This window comes from Myotis nattereri (assembly GCF_964212035.1).
Source record: "Myotis nattereri genome assembly, chromosome: 1".
In the NCBI taxonomy this organism is placed as follows: Eukaryota; Metazoa; Chordata; class Mammalia; order Chiroptera; family Vespertilionidae; genus Myotis; species Myotis nattereri.
The window spans coordinates 2,012,810-2,033,693 of NC_138075.1; the positions used below are offsets into that span (position 1 = coordinate 2,012,810).

The 20,884-nt window shown below is 68.5% G+C and overlaps 1 protein-coding gene across 3 annotated transcripts in view; it reads right to left on the reverse strand.

Moving 5' to 3' along the window:
* KIF26A (kinesin family member 26A) overlaps positions 1–12,623 on the reverse strand; it is a gene marked incomplete at its 5' end in the record, with an annotated part of 35,154 nt that extends 22,531 nt beyond the window's left edge. For 2 of the 3 annotated variants that reach the window (XM_081107160.1, XM_081107161.1), the window contains 2 exons: positions 9,699–9,944; positions 10,258–10,299. In XM_081107160.1, the coding sequence (XP_080963286.1) occupies positions 9,699–9,944; positions 10,258–10,299 (288 nt within the window). Of the gene's footprint in view, positions 1–9,698; positions 9,945–10,257; positions 10,300–12,485 lie in introns of those variants that run through there. The other variant, XM_081107159.1, reaches the window with a different exon arrangement.
* Positions 12,624–20,884: the final 8,261 nt, after the last annotated feature.

Genomic DNA, 20,884 nt, shown 5'->3' on the forward strand with positions numbered 1-20,884 from the left:
CCGAACGGTTTCACCTGCGCTCACCCTGCAGGGAAGTAATTGCAGGAGCTGCACGGCGAGGCCCACCTTCCCGCCGTCCTCACCGGGCGCGCTCATGATAACGGGGCATCTGCGTGTCCCCGACCACTAGGCCACATGGCTGAGGAGCAGCCAGGAGGCTGCAGCACGGGGCAGACCCCACCCGGCCCTGGGCCGTCCCGGGTCAGCGCCTGGGCCCCGGTGCGTAGCCACGTGTATTCCAGAGCCACAGCGGGTTCCCTGGACCCACCGGGCGCGGCGGGCCTGGTGCCTGCACACCCTCTCCCTGCCTCTGCGAAGGCCCAGCCCGTCGGGGTCCGGAGGAAAATGAAATGGGGCCGGCGTCCATGTCCGTGTGGTCACTCAGAGGGGAGCCGGGCAGCCGGGCCGCCAGGCTGGAGGCAAGGCTCATGCCCACCCAGAGCCGTGCTGATTGGTGGGAGGGCGGGGGACACGACACACAGGTCCCCCTAACCCTGAGCCTGGTGTCAGAGAGGGCTAAGAACAGGAGCAGGCCAGCCGAGCAGAGGCCCCCCGCTCGCACGGAGATCACAGAGGGCTTCCAGGAGGAAGTGCCACCTCTGATAGGAGGATCCCCACCAGAGGGCCCATCCTGTTCCTCCACCCCCCACCCGACGCTACTCACCACCTCCCAGGACAGCCCGCAGGGGTCGGGGTCGGGGTCAGGGTCTGAGCCCCTTCCCCGAGGGCTGAGTTCCAACCACAGGGGCCTGGCCGGGGCAGACCCTCGGCCCAGCCGGACAGGGCCACGCGCACCCAGGCTCTCCCAGTGCGGACCCAGCAGGGCAGATCCCGAATGCGGGCCTGTCTCCACCTCAGCCAGCTGGCCGCCTCGCTGGCCCGCACCCCTGCCCCTCGCCCCCACCCGCAGACCAGGGCCTCCCTGCCTCGCTGGCCACAGGCACCCTGCTCACCACTGGCCACACACCCAAGCGGTGGCCTGTCCGCCCAGCTGCCCTGCTGGCCACAGGAGGGACCAGGCCCCCTAAACACAGCCTCCTCTGAGCCTGACACGTGGCGGCCCTGCCGTGTCCACGGCGCCTGGGAAGCTCACAGGCGTGGCAGTGGGAGCAGTGGCCTTGCTGTGAGGCGGCAGGTCCCCCGGATCACCCACGCCCCAGGCAGCCGAAGCCACGGGGCTGTCCCCGCACCCCGGCAGGCAGGTCGCACGAAAGGGCGACCCGGCCACGCCTGGACCCGCTGCCTGAGTGGGCCACGCGGAGGCCTGGACGTGCTCCGCCGGGCGGCAGGAGGGCCCGGAGCCGCTGGGAGCTGAGCGGGAGCCTGGCTGGGATTAGTGACCCCTCCCTGCTGCCGCCTGGGGGGAGGCGGGAGGTGGACAAGAGCCCTGCGGGGAGCGGAGGGCATGGAAACGCAGGCAGCTCGGGCCACAGATGGAATCCAGACGCCGGCACGCCCCCCATTTCCCAGGTCCTGGCTCTGATTACTCTGGTTTTTCCACTCAGCAGGAGGCCATGGAGGGTGGTGGGTGAGGGGAAGGAAGTGCCTGCTGGAGCCATTAACCCGACTTGAAAGGCGGCCCAGCCCCTGCCGGCCGGCCCAGCAGCCATTGTTCTTAATCGAGGGCCTCTGCCTGTCTTAGGGACCTCAGACCCCTAGGGGAGCCCCTAGCCCCCCTCCAGGGGCTACCCAGGAGGAGGCAGGAAGGGGGCGGCTGACCCGGCACCAACCACAACCAGCCAGGCACAGGTGAGGCAGGCGACAGGAAGCCAAAGCAGCCCCCACGCCTGCCCAGCCCCCTTCTGCCCAGCCCCCATCCCTGCCCAGCCCCCTTCTGCCCAGCTGTGTGTGAGGAATTCAGACAGCAGCTGTCAGGAGGCCCCGCCCACTCAGGCCTGGGCACTAGTCAAAGACCCTGGAGAGTGTGGGGCACCCGGGGCAGCCTGGTCACCTGCTCAGCCAGCACCAGCCCCCCAGGCCCTGCTCCCACCAGCCCTTCCCTGACAGCCTCAGGCGGCAGGAGGCCCACCCCCATGATCAAAGCCCAGCCAAGCCCCCTCTCAGGCCCCCACCTCCTGGCTGCAGAGCCTGGCCTGGAGCAGGGGCCAGCTCTCCCTCCTTTGTCTCAGGACACATGCCGGACACCCAGAGGCCGCACGGGAGAGGCCTGCCTGGGCTCGGTGTGAGCCCCGCCCTGAGCCTCCAGGCGGGCCAGGCAGCGGGCTCCAGGGCGGCGGTGGGCCCAGGACACACTGCCGCCCCCTCTCTGAGCCACACGCCCGCACCAGAGGCCCCGGGACCTCGCCAGTCTGCCTGGCCAGCTGGGGACCAGCAAGCTGTGGGCTGGGCAGACCCAGAGCCGGCTCTCCCCCCCAGCACTCGGGCCCAGGGTTCAGGACTGGGAGGGAGGGAGGGCGTTCTCCCAGCGGCTGGCACCGGCCACACCCAGGACGGGCGAGGGCAGGCAGCATCTCCACACCACCCGATGCCCTGCGGCCTCTCTGGCTTCCATAGCACAGCCAGCACCTCAGCACCAAAGGCTGGGGCCCAAGGGCCAGCTGACTGCACCCCAACCCTTCCCAGAGGCCTCTCCCAGCCACGGGGTTCACAGGCCCCAGCCCCCCACCCAGGGGTCACAGCCAGGCCCTGAGAGCCCTGCCCCTGCACCGCCCATCACCGCCCCCCGCTCCCGCCCCCCCCCCCCTCAGCCCGGCACCTCCAGGAGACAGTAATCACCCCGCTGCAAAATATTACTTTGAATCTCCTCTTTATGGCCTAATTAAACAGATATTTTACTTGCACTTGAAAATGTTTTTCTTAATTTGATTCAATTTAGCATCGCACACCCCTACCAGGCAGGCCACCGGGGTGTTAGGGAGCCTCCCCCCTTGAAAATGACTGGGTCTCTAAGCCGCTCTAAGTCATCCCTCCATCTTCCCCAGCTGGGCCGCCAGCTTCCTCCAGCCTGGCCCCAGGCCCACCTGGGGAGCTGGGCCGGAGCTGACCACACCCCCACAGAGGCCACCAAGGGGGGTGGGAGGGGTCTGCTTCCCAACTCAGAGAAGCCCCAAGACCTCAGGGCTGTGGGACAACCCTCTCCAAGTCCTCATCACCCCGTCCTTAGAAAGGGGGCCACAGAACCCAGGGGGAGGGCCACTGGGAGGGCAAACTGACCAGATGCCCAGCCTGGAGGAGTGCCCGAGCCCAGGGTTCCCTCCCCAGATGGAAGTGAGCCTGCAGGTGGGGGTGAGCTTGGGTCCAAGCTAGGGTCCTCCCCAGGAGCCCCTCTGTCCTCCCCCAGCACAGCCCCTGCCTCCCCTCCCCCCCAGCACAGGCCCCACCTCCCCCCTCCCCCAACACAGCCCCCGCCTCCCCCATCCCCCAACACAGCCCCTGCCTCCCCCCTCCCCCAACACAGTCCCGGCCTCCCCTCCCCCCAGCATAGCCCCCGCCTCCCCCCTCCCCCAGCACAGCCCCCGCCTCCCCCTCCAGCATAGCCCCCGCCTCCCCTCCCCCCCAGCACAGCCCCCGCCTCCCCCCTCCCCCAACACAGTTCCGGCCTCCCCTCCCCCCAGCATAGCCCCCGCCTCCCCCCTCCCCCAGCACAGCCCCCGCCTCCCCCCCCCAGCACAGCCCCCGCCTCCCCCCCCCAGCATAGCCCCCGCCTCCCCTCCCCCCCAGCACAGCCCCCGCCTCCCCTCCCCCCCAGCAGGGCGAGCAGAACCAGCAGTGACCCCGCAGCCACTGCTTCCGGAGTTGACAACAGGTCCAGGAAGGGACCCCTGCCCCGGGCCGGGCGCCGCCCCGACTCTGCTGTCCAGGCTGAGGACATTCCGATGTCGCGTGCAGCCTGGTGGGACTGGGGCAGGTCAGGGGTCAGGGCTCAGTTTTCCAGCCTGGAAACCGCCAGGCTGTGGCCGGCCTCTGGGCGGCCCAGGCCCCTCCCTCCCACCCGGCAGCTCACCAAGGGCCCACCTCCCAGCCCGAGGCTGGTTCCACGGGACCTAGAGACCCAGAGACCCGCCAGCCAGGCTCCTTGTCCCACATCCCAGCCCCCTCGGCCTGAAGTCCTGAGGCCGGGGCTGACCCAGGCTCCCTCTCTGCCAGGAGGCGGGGGCAGGGGGCACAGCCCAGCGCACCCAGCACTGACCAGCACCGTCCCAAGGCCCGGTGCCAGGAGCCAGCCAGCCGGGCAGCCGGGCAGCCCAGGGCACAGGAGTGCATTGAGGCCGTCTCTCCTCAATGGGGTCCCCTGTCCTCCGCCCGGTGCCACTGAAGGGCCCGGGGGGGGGGGCGGGGGGGGAGGCGGGCTAAAGGCGCCTGAGCGGGTGGGGGAGGGTGGCAGGGAGGTGGCCTCCTCAGGACCCCGCTGCTCAGAGGAGGGACTCGGCATGTTTCGGGGGCCTGGACTCACCCAGACTCCCTTCAGCCCAGCACGTGGGTGCGGGGTGTGGGCCTGTCCCTCATCTGAACCTGGCAACAGCAGACTCCCTCCGCCAGGGTCGGGGCACCACCCTGCAGGCAGTCCTCACCCATCACCCACCGCCAGGCGCCCCCAAGGCTCCCACGGCCCCCTGCGTTGGCTGGACCAGGCCCCTCAGAGTGCCGGGCACCCGCCTCCACAGACCCCACCCCACGGGGAACTGCCCTGCTTGCTGGCTGCCACGAGCACGCCCCCTGACAGATCGGGGTTCAGAGAAGCTAAGACACTTGGCTCAGGCCACACAGCAGAATTGGATCTCAAAGTGTGGGAGGCACAGAAAGGGATGGGGCCAAGGAGCGGGGCCCCAGGGACCAGCCCAGGAGGGGCTGTGGCTGGGCAAAGGGCAGCCATCGGCGGGCCAAGCTGAGACGGTGGGCCGACACCCCCTGGTTTTGGACAGGCCCAGTGTACAGGGCTGGCGGGGGTTCCAGGAGCCAGTGCTGGGCTGTGGTCTGGCACCAAGGGGGCGGGGAGGACCGGGCATTTAGGGAGGGGCCGTCCTGCAGCCACACCCCTGAGCTGGGCACGAGGCAGGGCCAGGGCCTGGCACGCTCCACCTGGAAACGCGGGTCAGGGGTGAAGGCACGCAGCGGTGTAAGGCCATCATCTGAGACCGGACACAGCGGGCGTGGGGCGGCCTGGCGCTGGGCGTGCAGGACCACGAATCCGCCAGCCCCGGCGCCTGGCTGAGCTGCTCCCCCGCCCCACAGCCTGGGGTGCTGCCAGGGGGCAGGGCCAGAGAGCTTCCCACAGAGCACCAGACACCTGGCAGACAGCCCTCGAGCCACCCAGCCACGGGGTCCCCCAGCCACAACACATGACACAGAAGCCAGAGTCCCCTAACCCGGGGAGCAGTCAGGCCAAGGCCCTGCTCACAATGGGGGGAGCTTGGGTCGGACAAGGAGGACCGGCCTGGGGAGCCGGCCACCGCCACAGGGACCCTGACTAGGGACAACGCAGCATCGGCTCCCACTCCCCTCCCCGACGTGGAGCAGCGAGGGGACACTCACTGCACCCCCAGCTTCCTGCCCAGAACCTGCGGCGGCTCCCGGGAGCACTCAGCACAAAGACAGAGCCCACGACCACAGTCACGTCCACACCAGGAGGGGCCGGCTCCCACGGACACGTGAGAAAGGCCCGTGTGGCTGGTGGAGGCTGGAGAGCTGTGAGCTCCCTGGCGGGCAAAGGGAAATGGAAACTACACTCTCCTTGCTCTTTAAGGAAAGACCCAGCTCGCCCTGGCTGGCTGCTCAGTGGTTAGAGCGTCGGCGGGTCTCGGGTCCCATTCCTGGTCAAGGGCACGTACCTCGCTGCAGGCTCAGTCCCTGGCCCCAGTCGGGATGCGTGTGGGAGACAACCCATCGATGTGTCTCTCTCGCATCGATGTTTCTCTCTTTCTCTCTGTTTCTCTCTCTCTCTCCCTCTCTCTCTCCTCTCCTTCCTCCCCTACACTCTCCCCCAAAAATCAATGGAAAAAACATCCTCAAACCCCCAGGCCAGGCTCTGAGCAGCCTGAGGTTCAGGGGTGACCTCCCCCCCACCCCCCCTCCTCTCTGCAGAGGGGCAGCCAGGCCAGTCACAGCCCACCCAGGTCCCTGCTCAGCCCCACCTCTGACGGCAGCTGGACTCCTTGGCCAAGAACCCAGCTCCTGGCAGCGCCCGCCTGGCGCTCCCAAGGCCCCACCTCCGCCCTGGCTGAGGCCCAGAGGGCACCGTCCGCCCAGCCCCACCCCCACTGGCCTCACCCTGAGACCCCGAACCAGCAACAAGATGGGATGAGCATGGGAGCCGGGAGCCAGGAGCCGGGAGCCAGGAGCCGGGAGCCGGGAGCCCATCGCTCCATCACTGGACAAGGTGGGCCCCAGGGACGGGGAGGCCCAGCTGGAGAGGGGCCGGCTGAGGTCAGAGACGGTCGAGGAAGCCAGGCCTGGCCAGCCTCCCCTGTCCCCTGCCAGGTCTGTCCCCCGAGTGGCCTGGGAGCCTGGAGTCCCGCAGACGGATTCCTCGGCTGAGTCACCCGGTCCCCTGCCAGCTGGGAGCCTGCCCGGCAGCCCAGGGAGGGCCGCCCCTTCACACCTCGGCTACCCTGGAGCCTGCCAACACCTGGCTCAGCTGGGTGCGCCCTGGAGCCCGAAGGCAGACACTGTGGCCCTGGTTCCGGGTGGTCCCAGGAGCTGGTGCAGCTCAAGTCAGACTCCAACCAGCTGGGGAGTGGAGGGGGGACGCTGCCCCCCCCCCCCAGCAGCACACAGCCAACACCAGCTGGGCCCCGCCCGCCGCCCCTGCCCACCCAGGGCCACAGCCATCAGACGACAGACCCCGGACCACCCCCCTCACACCGGCGGAATCGCAGTGGGCGCATGGACACGGGGCCAGGGAAGCCTCCCAGGGGAATGGACAGCTGGCAGGACCGCCATCCGCAGACCAGGCCCAGAGCCGGGAGCGGGGCTCTGGCTTCCAGCCCCAGGGCCAGGTCAGGCCACCGAGCAGCAGGATGAGACCCCTGCCGGGGGAGGGGGGAGGGAGATCGGCAAGAGCTGAATGAGAATTGATCACTTTGCCCAGGGGGCCGCTAATCAATTCAGCACCTGTATTGACACTTCGAGTGTCGAGTGTTGAGTGTCGGATGTCACTTCACCGCACCTCTGCCACCGCTGTCACACGCATCTGGGTGGCAGCTGGACCAGATCCCCGCCAGGACCCCGCCCCCACGGCTGCCAGGAGCAGGGCTGCAGCCTCGGTGGGGGTGGGGGTGGGGGTGGGGGTGGGGGTGGGGAGAGTGCTGGACCCTGGACCGGCCCAGCTGGCCTGGGGTGAACTCAGCAGGTGCAGAAGGGACAGTGGTCACTGAGTCGTTCAGCGAACGTGGCGGGGTGACCGGCCCTGCACCCGCCCTGCACACTGGACACCGCCCACGCCGTGGCCGAGGGGGTGGAGGGGCTGAGGAGGGCCGAGGCCGGGCGGCCTCCTGAGGAGGCTGGGTTGGGCTGGAGCGGGGAGCCTGGATGCATGTGGGGGGCCCAGACCTCTGTGCTGTGAAGTCAGAGAGGCGGTCAGCGGGGCCTGAGCCCCCGCCACGGTCAGTGCCACGGGACAGATGGGGAAGCCGAGGCCGGCATCCGGCGGAGAGCATAGGGCAGCACCGGAGAGGAGGCGTCACACCCAGGCCCACGCTAACCGCCACCCCCCGCCCAGCCCGGGCCCCGCCCCCAAACACCAGTCACAGTCCCTCCAGCTGCCTCAACAGGGCTACGTGTGCAGTCGCCTGTGCTGGGCACTGCCCGGTGGATGCCCCTGTGTATCCCGGGTACAGAGAGGGAAACAGGCCCAGGTCTCGGCGCACCTGCCCAACGTCCCACAGCAGGACCTGTGTGCTGGCAGGAGGGCGGGCAAGGGGCCCTGGAGTCTACCTGAGACCAGCCAGGGCCTCACGGGCCCCCCAGCAGCAGCGGGAGCCCAGCAAGCCCGCACCCAGCGAGCTAACAGGCACCCCGCGGGCTGAGCGCTGTCCTCATGAAGTCATCTCCTGAGGAGCCCGCGCAAACCCCGAGGGAAACTCCCAGAAGCAGGCCTGTGCGCTCGCCTGGCCGCGCCGCCCGCTGCCCCAGAGCCTCCCTCCCCCCACAACCAGCAGCAGCAGCTGCCTGTGGGCCTGTCCATCCGGACACCGCCTCCCCCTTCCCTGAGCAAAGTCCCGGGCAGGCTGGCCGGGCTGCAGGCTGCAAGTCAGCCAGGACGTGGGGAGTCGGGGTCGCACAGGACAGTGACACGCCCTGTGGCCCAGGTGCCTAAGCCCCCCATGGCCCTGTCTCACCCTCTCTACAGCGGACAAGGGCCTTCCCTCCCCCGCACAGCACCCTACAGGGTGGACAGCACTCCCAGCCCAGGCCCTGGAACTGCCCATCCGACACAGGAAACAGCGGGGAGGGGCTGCAGAGCAGGAGCAAAGCCTGGGGCCCTGGTCTGCCTGGTGAGCGGGCCACTGGGCACCAGGGAATGCAGGGGACGGGGTGAACCCACCTGGCACGGGGGCGAGCCAGTGTCGAAGGCCAAGCTCAGGAGAGGCCAGGGGAGGTGGAGAGGGGAGGTGGGGGGGCTTCCCTGATGAGCTGTCTGCAGAAAGAGACCACTAGGCCCCTCCCCCCAGGAATTCACCAGTGACTGGTGTGACCTGCAGCCTCTCCATCGGAAGCCCCGCCCACCTTGGACCAGCGGCCCCTTGACCTGGGCCACCAGGCAAAGCCCAGCTCAGTCAGAAAGTCCCTCCTCTCTCTGGCCTCAGACTCCCCTGACGGCTCCCTAGCAGACAGGCCCCGGGGAGTCTGTCTTGGACACACCCTCCTGAGGGCCTGAGTTCGCGCCAGTGTCTTTTCAACCCGGCTCAGGCCATCTGGGCACAGAGCTTGGCACGGCTTCCCCCTCATCACAGCGGAGGGGGAGTCCAGCCCCACCCCAGGGACGGCCACAGGTCAGGAACCAGACTCACGCCACCCCGCCTGCCCTAGACGGGGGACACATGGGAACGCGGGGGGGGGGACCCCAGGAGCCTGGGGCCACACCCTACCCCCGGGCCATGGCCTCCGGGGAGAACTATATTTAGATTCAATGGGGTCTGGGCGACTTCCCAGGAACCAAACGCTTTCAAAGGCTGAAGGTTGCGGGAAGGGCTTCCTCTGCAGACCCCCACCTTCCCGTTTCGCCAACTTCCAGATGCATTGTTCCTCGAACAATGGTCCAGCTTCTTCCCAGGCCAGGGCAAGCCCACTGGCTGCAGGATGCCCCCCCACACACACACACACCTTGGCAGCTGGGACTGAAGCCTGGGGAACCCAGGGGCCCAGCCACTCAACTCCCAGATGGGTGGCCACTGCCCAGGGGGCAGAGCCCAGAGGCAACCCACACACAGTTCTTGGCTACGAGGGGCAGGCAGAGCCACCGGCTCCTTCCAAGCCCTCCTGCCCCAGATGGCGGCCCTGGTGGCCCAAGGGCAACGGCACACCAAGTAACCCCGCCGGAGCAGGTGCTGTCCTGCCTGGGGGGAGTCCCTGCCCTCGCCCTCCCTCTCCCCTCCCCCTCCCTAACTGACCGCGGCTCCAGCTGCAGCAACGCCCACCCCCCCTCCCACCCCACCCCCAACTCCTACACATGGTTGCAGACGGGGAAACTGAGACCCAGAGGGAAGGGACTGGCCAAACCCACGGGAAAGGTCACATACCCGGAGGGGCGTCCCGGGCCCGCTGACCAGCTTCCAGGCCTGTCGCTTGAGCTCGGCGAGCTTCGTGTGGCAGTGGCGGCACCAGCCCCCTCCGCCGGCCGAGTGGCCGTGTTCGGCGCCTGCCCCCGCGCCCTCGGGCGCAGGGCGGCTGCCACATGGGTCCTGCTGGGGCCCGGCGGGCAGCCTCTTGCAGGGGGGCAGGTCCACGGGCTGCAGCGGCTCCCGGGCCGGGCCAGCCTCGACCACCTGCGGGGAGTGGGTGCGGAAGGGGACGGTGAGCCCAGGCCGCTGCGGCGGGATCCCGCCGCCCAGCACCGGGGACCCCAGACCTCAGCGCGTTCCGGCCCCCGCCTCCCCCGACAGTGAAACACTCGACAAAGTTAGGAGCACGGGGCGCGGACCTGCGCCCCCACCAGGAGGCCCCGCAGCCCCTGGCCCCTCCAGGCCCAGCCCTACCGGGCGCCCCGCACCCCGCGACCATCTCCAGCGTCTAGAACTCTGTCCCCGGTGCCCTCCGGCCCCTGCCGCCCGCCTCCCGCTCGGGCCCGGCCGCGCGTACCGCGGGGTGCGCCGCGCACAGGGGGACGCCGCGGCCGCCCATGGCCCCGGCGCAGGAAGGGCCGCGCGGGCTGTCCGGGGCGGCGCGGCTACGTGACCCGGCCCGGGGGCGCCCCCATCGTCCCGCCGGCCGCTCCGAAGTTGGCGGCGCTGGCGGTCGAGTGGCGGAGGGCGCGCGCCGGCGGCGGGAGCGCGGGGGGGAGGCGGGCCGGGGGCGGGGCCCGGGCCGGGGGCGGGGCGCGGGGAGGACTGCCCCGCCCGCCCCTGCCCTCCGCTCGGTGGTGGGGAGGGGAGGGGAGAGGAGGGGAGGGGACCCTGCCCCGCCGCGCGCCCCTCCCACTCCAAGGACCCCAACTAGTTGGGTGAGTCCCAGGCCTAGGGAGGGGCGCCCTAGGGAGGGCCGCGCTCGCACACGCGCCTTCCTGCTCTGTCGCCGGGACACGGGGGTCTGCGAGTCTCCGCGGAGGCCAACGCACTCCTCACTCACCCGCGCGGAACTGCGGCCGGGCCGGGAAGGTCTTGCCCAAAGTCACTCCAGGAGGCGGGACGAGGAAGGGGCCGAACCCAGGCCCGATTCCCGGTCACTTCCTCCTGCAAAGCCGGCGCACGCCGGTGTCGCTGGCCACCCTTTGGGTCTAAGTGCCGCGCGCGGGTGAGTGACTCCGCGGTGTGCGCCTGGAACGTGCCATGCCCCCGGCAGTGTACCGCGTCTAGGCGTGTCGGCGAGCGGCACGCGTGTCTCCGCAGCCGCGCGTGCGCCGGAAGGTCGGTCGGTGTGCGAGCTGTGTGCCGGGGAGCGGGGGGAGGTGGCGCGGCTGGCCCTGGGCTGCGCGCGGGACCTGTTGTCAGCCGGCCCGGCAGATGGGAACTGCGCTCCGGAATTAATTGCCTGTTTGTCTCCGGCTGGGAGGTCTCCCTTCCCCTCCCCCGTCTCCGGCGACCAGTTGCTCGCGCTCCAGTTCAGCCCTCGGAGTCGCTGCTCTCCGAGGCGGCGGGAGGTCCTGGGTCCCCGGTCCGGGTCAGCCCGAAACCAGGGTCAGGCTGGGCGGGCGGGGATGCCCGCCTTCCCGTGACGCGGGCGACCCCTGCCGGCCACCGCGCCCCGCCGCCGGAGCCTGGAGAGGGACCTGGCACCGCTGCTCCAGGGCGCGAGGCTCTCCCCGGGGCCCAGGGGCTGGGGTCCAGGCGGAGACCGCGGCCCGCGGCTCCCCGCGCGCAGAGACCCACGCACACGTTAGAGGCGCTCCCGCCTCTCCTGCGCCCCTCAGAGCTGCCTTCTCCATTGCGTTTTACCCACCACCCTTTTACTTGGAAAGCGCTCCCCACCCGCACACGCACTGTCCCCAAAAGAGGTGGATCGTCTCCTCCTGGCATCCGAGTTGTTTCCGACCTGTAGGTGGCGGGAGCGGGGGGGGGGGGGATAAAGTGGGGAGGGGCTCCCCACTCTCACACTGCGCGAGGTCCCACAGCCTCCAGTCCCTCAACACCCGGCCCGCTGAGGACAACAGGCGTCAGCCCGCATCCGGATCCGGGTACCGGGACCCCACCACCGATGGGCTTCCCCCCCCCCCCGCCCCCCGCCTGCAGACAGCACCGCCCCCGCCCCTCAGCTGCTCTGGGCCACACACACACACACACACACACACACACACGCCCCGGGCCGGAAAGAGCGGCTGTCTCCCCCGTCCCCCCCCCCCCACACACACACACACACACACTCACTTGCCCACATGCGCTCCTGGAAACACCGACGCGGAGCCCTGGTCCTAACACCAGGGCCGGCCACACCCGAAACTTCGGTTGTCCGCATGCACCGCTGCGGCGCTTCGGGAAGCACACGCTCCCACCCCACACCCGGGTCCCCCGAGGGGACGGGACACAGCCCCGCAGATTCTGGAGGTGCACGCGGGACGTGGAGTCACCTAGGGACTCGGGCTCAGCCGCCAGCCGCCGACTCCATGCCTCGCCCACCCAGCCGGGCGCGCGGTGGGACCCCGAGTCCCAGCGCTGCGCTCTCCGCCCCGGCCGACCGCCTCCGGCTCAGGACGCAGCCGGGAGAGGAGAGGGAGATGGGGCGGCACCAATGGGCGAGGGGGGGGGTGAGCCCGCGAGTCCCGCCGCTCAGGACCGGTGCCTCCTTCCCCGCGCCGCACCCTCAGCCGCGGGAGCCGCGCCGCAAAGTCGCGGGACAGCGCCTCCGCCGCCAGCGGTCCCGCCGCCCTCCCTCACCTTGGCTCGCCGCCGCAGGAGGTGGTTGGTGAAGCCCAGGATGATCTCCGAGTCCAGGCAGAGCGCCCCCATCTCCAGCAGGCTGGGCGCCTTGCGGGGCGCGCCGCGGGGCTGCTCGGGCGGCCCGGGCAGCGCCATGGAGGAGCAGAGCGCGGGGAGCGGCTCCCAGCTCCTCCCGCCGCCGCCGCCGCCACGTCCCCGCCCGCGCGCTCACTGGCCGCGCGCCCGCCGCCGCCGCCGCGCCCCGCACGGCGCACAGCCGCCTGCCAGGCCCCCCGATCCTCGGCGGCCCGCGCCCGCGGCACCTGCGCTCGCTTCGCGCCGCGCGCCCCCGCGCTCCGGCCCCGCCTGCCAGCGCCGACAGCGCCCCCTCCGCCCCGGCGGCGAGCCCGAAACCCCGACACGCGCCCCCGAGGACGAGAGTCGGGAGGGGACGAGGGCCCCACTCGCTGTGGGTCCTCATCCCCCTGCCTCGCACCCCCCCTTCCTGGTGCCACAGCCCGGCGGCTCAGGGAGGGAGGTGGCCGCGCTGCTGAGCTGGGCTCCGAGAAACCTCTGCCGACAGGGGGCGTGTCGCAGGCCCTTCCCCCTCCCCGCAGCCCCCACCGCCCTCCCCGCAGCCCCCACCCCCCTCCTCCAGTCACCCCGGGATCTCCGCGCCTTGGGGTCCCAGTCCCCGGAGACGTGTCCGGAGCACAGTGACCTTGAGCTCCCCACTCTGTCTCGGTCAGCCCCCCACGCCGCAGCCTCGGTCTGTGGACCGCAAGGCCCACCCCCAGGACCCCAGAGCAGCGCAGTGGGACTTGTGCCCCTCTGTGCTCCACTCCAAACCCCAGTTCCGCCGCCACCCGCCGCCTCTCCGCCCTGGACCCGGAACCCTCGGGCCGCTCCAGTGACTCCCTGCGGCTCGGGGATTCGGTGTCGGCCCCTGGCGCGGCCACATCAGGTCGGAATGAGGGGCGGGCGCGCTGCCTGCCCGGCTGCAAACTCAGGCCCGGATCCCGCGCCCCTGCTGCGCGCGCTGAGCCCGGCCGCTCTCGCGTGCTCGCAGGCGCCCCCTGCGGGCGCAGGCGGAGCGGGCCAGCCGCCTGCTTGGGGAGAGGAGCAGAGAGGCAGGGTCTCCTAAATCAGTTGGCCCGGGGAAAGGTTTGGGGAGTGAAGGGGTCAGGGAACACTGCCCGGGGGAGATGGGCCGTGATGGGGCCTGTAGGTAAACGGCAAGGCGCGGAGAAGATTGAAAAAGGGGGCCCGGAGGTCAGGACGCTGGCGCCTCTCAGATGGCAGGACAGGACAGGACAGCTTGGCTGGGGTGCTAAGGCTGCGCCCTTTCTGGCCCCTAGGGAGGACCATGGAACCTCCCTACCCCACCCCCACTCACGGGTTCCTCCCCTGACTCCCTGAAGTGGCAGCTGAGGCTGTGTCTCCACCCGCTACCCCTCCCCACACCCCACCTCCCTCCTACCCCCTCACACACACACCAGCTCATCATAAACACATCTGTGGGTCACAGAATCCCCCCCCCCCCAGGCCTCGGGTCAGGAGTGAGGGCCACCCATGGCCTGGGGCAGAGATCAGGACAAGCCATGGGGGGATCCCCTCATTCTGGCTCCTCCCTGTCCCTTTTCTGCCGCCTCCTGCCGGCCCCTGTGGTCTGGATTGGGAGGAGCTAGGATCCTGGAGGCCGGCCTGGGCCCCGCCTTCCTCCCTCCTCCACCCGCTGCTGGCACCCAGGAGCCTGTCCTGACCCCTCCTCTCCTCCAGGCGCCTGAGCCCCGGGAGGGGCCTCCCTCCTGGGGACCCGGCTTCCTGGGAGGAGCTGCCACCATCTCAGCGGGTTGATTAAAGTCGTCACAGGGTTGTTTTGAACATTTAATTTACCAGGCACTCGGCGCGGTGAGAGCTGCCCCTGGGGAAATCTAGGCCCAGCGAGCAGAGGCAAACCCTCACCAAGCACAGCTCAGGCCCATTCATTGCTGGACTCACCTCCCATCAGCCCCAGTGGCGACACCTCGGGAAGGCAGGGCGACACTGGGCTGGAGGGCCAGGTTCCTGCACAGGCCTGGGGAGACGAGTCCTCATACCCCTCACCCCCACCTGCGGGGGTCATGAGGGACCCCCCCCCATGCACATGCACATGCATTCTACACACAGACAGCCCCTCCTGGGCCCACCCAGCCAGCTTTCCAAGAAGGGACCAGGCCCGTCAGCCAGCGGTTGGAGAGCTGGGGTGCCCGCACGCTCGCACAGGCCTGTGGGGCGGAGACTGCAGCAGTCACACTGCGACGGGGGAAACCTGGGCCCGAGGGGAATGGACAACGTGGACGCAGGTCAAAAACCAGGGCTTGTCTTCGGCCTGCGCACTGAAGGGTCCCGGTCAAGGGCACGGACCTCGTTTGCAGGCTCCTCCCCGGCCCGGTCCCTGGTCGGGGCGCATGCAGGAGGCAACCCATCAATGTGTTTCTCTCACTCACATCAATATTTCTCTCTGTCTCTCCCTCTCTCTCCACTCTCTCTACAAATCAGTGGGAACATATCCTGGGGTGAGGAATCTAAAAGAACACCAGGGCTCGTGCAAAGCCGCCCCAACACAATGTGCACATGACCCGGCTTGTGTGTGTAGAGACCATCTGTGCCCAGAAGGGCCGGGACCCTCCCTGGCAGCCATGAGAGTCCTCACCTCCAGGGAGAGGGGAGGCTGGCCCCCGAAGGGACCTTCCTTCCCATTGCGTCCTCCTGGCCGACTCGAGCTGTGTGGGATGTGTAACCATGGCAGGCCGGGTTCCATAGGAGGCAGGAAGGCTGGGAGTGCCCGGGCTGCCAGGCAATGCCGAGGCCCGTGCCAGGACCACATGGGGCATGGACCCATCCTCGTCCCCTCGAGGGTGGGAGGGTGAGACCTTCTTTCTCATCTCAAGGGGCTTCCCCAGGGCTGGTCAGCACAGCAGGGCCCCTGTCACACCACTCCTGGAGGCTGGGCCCGTGCCCGGAGAGGGGGGAGGATGCCTAGGGGAGCAGCCGGTGACCACAGCCCAGCGAGCCCAGCCCAGTGAGCCTCGGAGGGAAGCCATCCTGCTCAGGCTGTGCCCCCCGCAGCCTGAGGGCAGGTGTCAGGTGCAAGGGGGTTGCTGTCACTGCGCCAATCCTCCTTCAAGGGCATCTGCTGCTGGGGAGGCCCATCGGCCAGGGGTATTTTCCTGACCCCCATCTTGCAGATGAGGAAACTGAGGCAGAGGACTCATCCCAGGCACTGCACCGAGGCTGCCACCCCTGCGTTCTGCTGCGGCCTCCCTCCCGGGCGCCAGCGCCAGGCCGCAGGAGTGCAGCCAGGGAGGGCAGGGAAGGTTGTGAGCTGGGAGCTCCCCGAAGGAGGCGGGGCAGGAGCAGAGGATGGTCAGCCCGGCAGCCAACTGAGGGTGAGGGTTTGTCCGGTGGAGAGAGAGAGGCCAGCGGGGTCAGGCCGGCCTCTGGAGATGGGTCACTCAGCCAGCCCACGGCCCTCCTGCCTTCCTGCCCTCCTGCCCTCTGCCCACCCCGACCAGCTCCTCACATCCGGAGGCCCAGGCCCAGACTCTCAGCGCCGCGGGCGCCGCGGTTTCAGCACCTCGGCCAGCGCCCCGGCCCTGCCTCCTCCCGCGGGTGGGCTGGGCGTCTGGACCTGGAGGTGTTGGGTGGTCCCCGCTTCATTTACTCCCGCACTCGCCCCGAGTCCGCCTGGACCCCCATTGCTGTCATCGCCCCGCTCTCTGTCTCCAGGACCGCCTGTCCCTTGCGGGTGTGTCCGCAGTCAGACCTCCCCTCGGCCTGCGCCTCAGGCCCAGGCCGGCCACCCACCTCTTCACTGCGAGGCCCCGCCTGGGGGCTCTGCGCCCACCGCCGCCCCCTGGGGGCTGGTCTCCGCACTGCAGCCGGGGGGAGGGGGGATTTAAGAAGGTGACGGTGTGCTCTGGCCCTCAGCCTGCCCGCCAGGGCGCCCAGGCGGGGTCTCCAGCTCTCTGGGCCCGTCGCCCCCACCCCCTCCATGCCCAACCCCCAAGTCCTACACATCGCCTGTCCGCTTGGCCTGGGCTTCTTCCTCACAGCTGGCCAGCTCCAACTCCAGGTCAAAGTCAGGTGCCACCTCTTCCAGGAAGGCCCCCAGCCCCAGGCAGAACGAGTCCCCCAGTCCTCGCTCTCCTGCCAGAGCTGGGCTAGACTCACCTCGGGCGCCCAGAGCCCAGCTCCGGCTCCGCCGAGCACTCCCGGGTGTCAGTGGACATTTAAGGAAAGCAGGCAGCCGGGCAGGTGGCAGGAGCAGACCCCTCCTCCCGACCCCCTGGGGTCAGACACCGGGAGCCAGGACCCTGGGAGCCAAGCTGTGCACCCGCAGCCACATCTGGAATGGGGGCACTTCCCAGCGCAGCCAGCAGGTGGCGCACCTGGGCCGCAGTCGCTGCTCAAAGGAAAGTACTAGTATGTGAGACCACCTGGTGCAGTTTCCCCCTTATGCAGATGGGGAAGCTGAGGCCCTGGGAGGGGCGGGGCGGGCCTTCCACCCCTGAGAGGGAGCCCCGCCAGCCCCGTGGCCTCCCCAGCATCCCTTCCACACCACCCACAGGCCTGGGCCACCCACCCCACACCCCTGCCTTCCTACTCCGTTCTGGTACCTGTGCCGCTGCCTCTACCCACCCAAGTCCTGGGCTCGGCCTCCAGCTTGAGAACAGGCACCGAGCGGGGCAGAGGGACACGTGGGGGCCGAGTCCCACGGAGCTCCCCGGGCCCCTTTGCCTGAAGCTGTGGTCCGGAAAGCTCCGGAAAAGCCCCCGGGGCAGCTGCAGCGCCACCTTGTCACTACCCCAGACACGGCACGGCCTCGCCACGTCCCTCCCGACCTCCTAGTTCAGTGGTCGGCAAATTGCATCTTGCGAGCCACATGCGGCTCTTTGGCCCCTTGAGTGTGGCTCTTCCACAAAATACCAATTTCTGCGCATGGGCCACGAAGTTTCAACCACACTGAACATGTGTGCCCGCACGCAGAGGAGACCCCATCAGACTCCTGCGGGTGGACAAGGCCGTGTCCCGGATGAAAATGACACGGTGGGACCGAAGCGAAGTGGACACTTCAGAAAACACACGTCGATGGAATTCTCCGAAACTATTCTCGATGACGCAGAACGCGAGGCTACGGCCATGAGGGGAGCCGCGGGACGGCGAGTCCACCCCAGGCAGCTGCTGAGGGAACAGGAAAGGGAAGAAAATGAAATGGAAGCAGGAACAGGAAGGAGCAGAGGTCAGAGTGGAAAGCAGCGAAACAGAAGACTCAGAGAGAGTCAACGCAACCAGAAGCCGGTTCTTGCAGAAGATCAATAAAAATGATAAACCGCTGGCCAGGCCGAGAAAACACCAATCATCAATATTCAGAATGAGAGAGGGGCCTGGCCGGGAGCTCGGTTGGTGAGAGCGTCGTCCCGGGGCGCCAAGGGTGCAGGTTCGACCTCCGGTCAGGGCACATACAAGGGGCAGCCAGTGAGTGCACAGGTAAGTAGAACAATGTCAATCTTTCTCTCTTTCTCTCGCTCTCGCTCTAAAATCAATTTTTTAAAAAAGAATGAGATGGAACATTGCCACAGAGCCTACAGATATTAAAAAGAGTACAATGGAGCTTTTTATTGATCTCAGAGAGGAAGGGAGAGGGAGAGAAAGATAGAAACGTCAATGATGAGAAAGAATCATGGATCTTCTGCCTCCTGCACACCACACCCCACACTGGGCATCGAGCCCGCAACCCAGACATGTGCCCTGACCAGGAATCGAACCGTGACCTCCTGGCTCAGAGGTCGACGCTCACCCACTGAGCCAGGCTGGTGGGCAGTAATGGAGTTTTATGCCAGTAACGCTGACAACTTAGATGGACAGATTCCTGGAAAGCTAGGAACTGCTACAACTCAACTGAGAAGAAGCAGGCTGAACAGCTGCCTCTGTTACAGATGCTGAATGCGCTGCTGAAAATCTCCCAACAGAAAAGCAACATCAGGGCAGGGCCTCAGGGGCAGGGCCCTGGGACAAGGACCGAAGGGCCACAAAGACCCAGGGTGGCCCTCTGGGTGGTGGGTCTGCTGGCTTGACTGCACGAGGCTTCACGGTGCACACATCACATGTCATCAGGGGACGCCGTAACACGGGCAGCTCACCATGTGCCCTCACACCTGTGAACTGGACAGTGAGGAGCAGGGTTTTCCCCAAAGACTGAGGGAGGCTCAAGGAGACTTCACTTGAACATGTCCCCCTATCCATGTCCCCATCTGTGTCCCCCATCCATGTACCCCATCCATGTATCCCAACCATGTACCCTATCTGTGTCCCCCATCCGTGTCCCCATCCATGTATCCCAACCATGTACCCCCATCTGTGTCCCCATCCATGTCCCCCATCCGTGTCCCCCATCTGTGTCCCCATCTGTGTCCCCCATCCATGTCCCCCACCTGTGTCCCCCATCTGTGTCCCCCATCCGTGTCCCCCATCTGTGTCCCCATCTGTGTCCCCCATCCGTGTCCCCCATCTGTGTCCCCCATCCATGTCCCCCTATCTGTGTCCCCCATCTGTGTCCCCATCCGTGTCCCCATCCATGTCCCCCATCTGTGTCCCCCATCTGTGTCCCCATCCATGTCCCCCATCTGTGTCCCCCATCTGTGTCCCCCATCCATGTCCCCCATCTGTGTCCCCATCTGTGTCCCCATCCATGTCCCCCATCTGTGTCCCCACCCATGTCCCCCATCTGTGTCCCCCATCTGTGTCCCCCATCCATGTCCCCCATCTGTGTCCCCCATCTGTGTCCCCCATCCATGTCCCCCATCTGTGTCCCCATCCATGTCCCCCATCTGTGTCCCCCATCCGTGTCCCCCATCTGTGTCCCCCACCCATGTCCCCCTATCTGTGTCCCCCCACCCGTGTCCCCCTCCATGTCCCCTGAAGCCTCTCAGACCAGAGCAGAAGCTCAGCCAGGTCCCCGCTGGCCCGGAGCCCTCCCAGGTGGACAGGTCTGTTTTTCGGGGTTCACCTGTCACTGAGGGTGTGGAGAAAGTGAGGAGCCGTCCCCTGCTCTCCTCCCACAGCAGTGGCGGCAGTGGGCGGAAGCCCTCAGGGCAGCCAGGGCATACGGAAGGGCAGGGAGGCTGTGCCCGCTGGGGGCTCCTCGGCTGAGGACCGGAGGGCCGGCAGGACCAGGGCATCCCCCGAAGGCCCAGGCCGGGGCTGTGTCCCCTCCGTCCACCCTGTTCTCCGGCTGAGGTCTAGCACCTCAGCCTCAGGCCTGTCACCCTGGACTTGGGCAGCGCCCCGGCTCCTTGCCAGCCCCCGGGGACGCGCACGCAGCGGCTTGGGCAGCGCGGGCTCCGGAGGCTGCCTGGTGGAGCTCCGTGAACAGAGAGCAGCGGCTTGGGAAGGACAGGGGTTTATTTCTCTGGCGGAAAAGACGAGCGGTCCCAGGAGCGAGGGCCGCGTGTCCCCCGGCCGGGGCTCCAGGACCGACTCGGAGCTGCAGCCGGGAAGTCCCGCGGTGAGCGGGCCCTCGGGGGCCTGGCTGGGCCGGGAGGGGGAGGACGGGGCAGGTGCACTGGGCAGAGCCCCACGCCAGCAGCCCGTGTGCTAAGAAGGGAGGCGGACTCCGTCCGCAGGGTGAAGGCAGAGGAGAGGGTGGGATGCAGGGGCCAAGACCCGGGAGGACTGGGCTTGTGTCTGCCAAGCAGGAGCTGCCAGAGACCCGGGAATGGAGGGGACACTTTTGAGACGCCACCCCGTTGCCACCCGGCTTCCCCCACCAGCCCTCCCACAGGAGCTCGGGCCCAGGCCAGCGCCTGGGGATTGGGCTGCATCACCTCCGAGGAGCCTCCAGTAGCCCCACGAGGTGGGCAGGTGGGCGCCGCTCCCTTTAACCAGAGAGGGGGGTGCTCTGCGGGAGGAGGGACTGGCCAGGTCACCTGCTCATAGGCAGCGGGGCTGGGATGTGAACCCCATGGACTCCCCGCCTGTGTCATGCCGGCCCTGGGGGAGGGGGGGGTCCTTGGTCCTCCAGCCTCGCCCCTGCAGAGGACCAGGGCCCCAGCCAGACATGAGGGGAGCAGCCAGGGGGCCTGGGAGAGGCTGGGAGCAGGGTGGAGTGGGCTGGGGGATCCCCTCCCCTCCCCTCTCTCCCCTCCCCTCCCTAAGGCAGCTGCTCCAAGCGGAAGGGAGCCGGGAGGCAAGGACCTGTCTCCGGAAGGCGGGAGCAGGTCTGCTGAGTCCTGGAGCCCTTCCCTGCGGAGGGGCGCTGTGGCAGGGGTGGGGGTCTCCTGAGACCAGAGCCAGAGGCAGGGCTGGGCCAGGCCCGCCTGGTCCTCGGGGATGAGAAGGGAGGGGGAGACCCCACATGAGGATGCCTCCCGAGG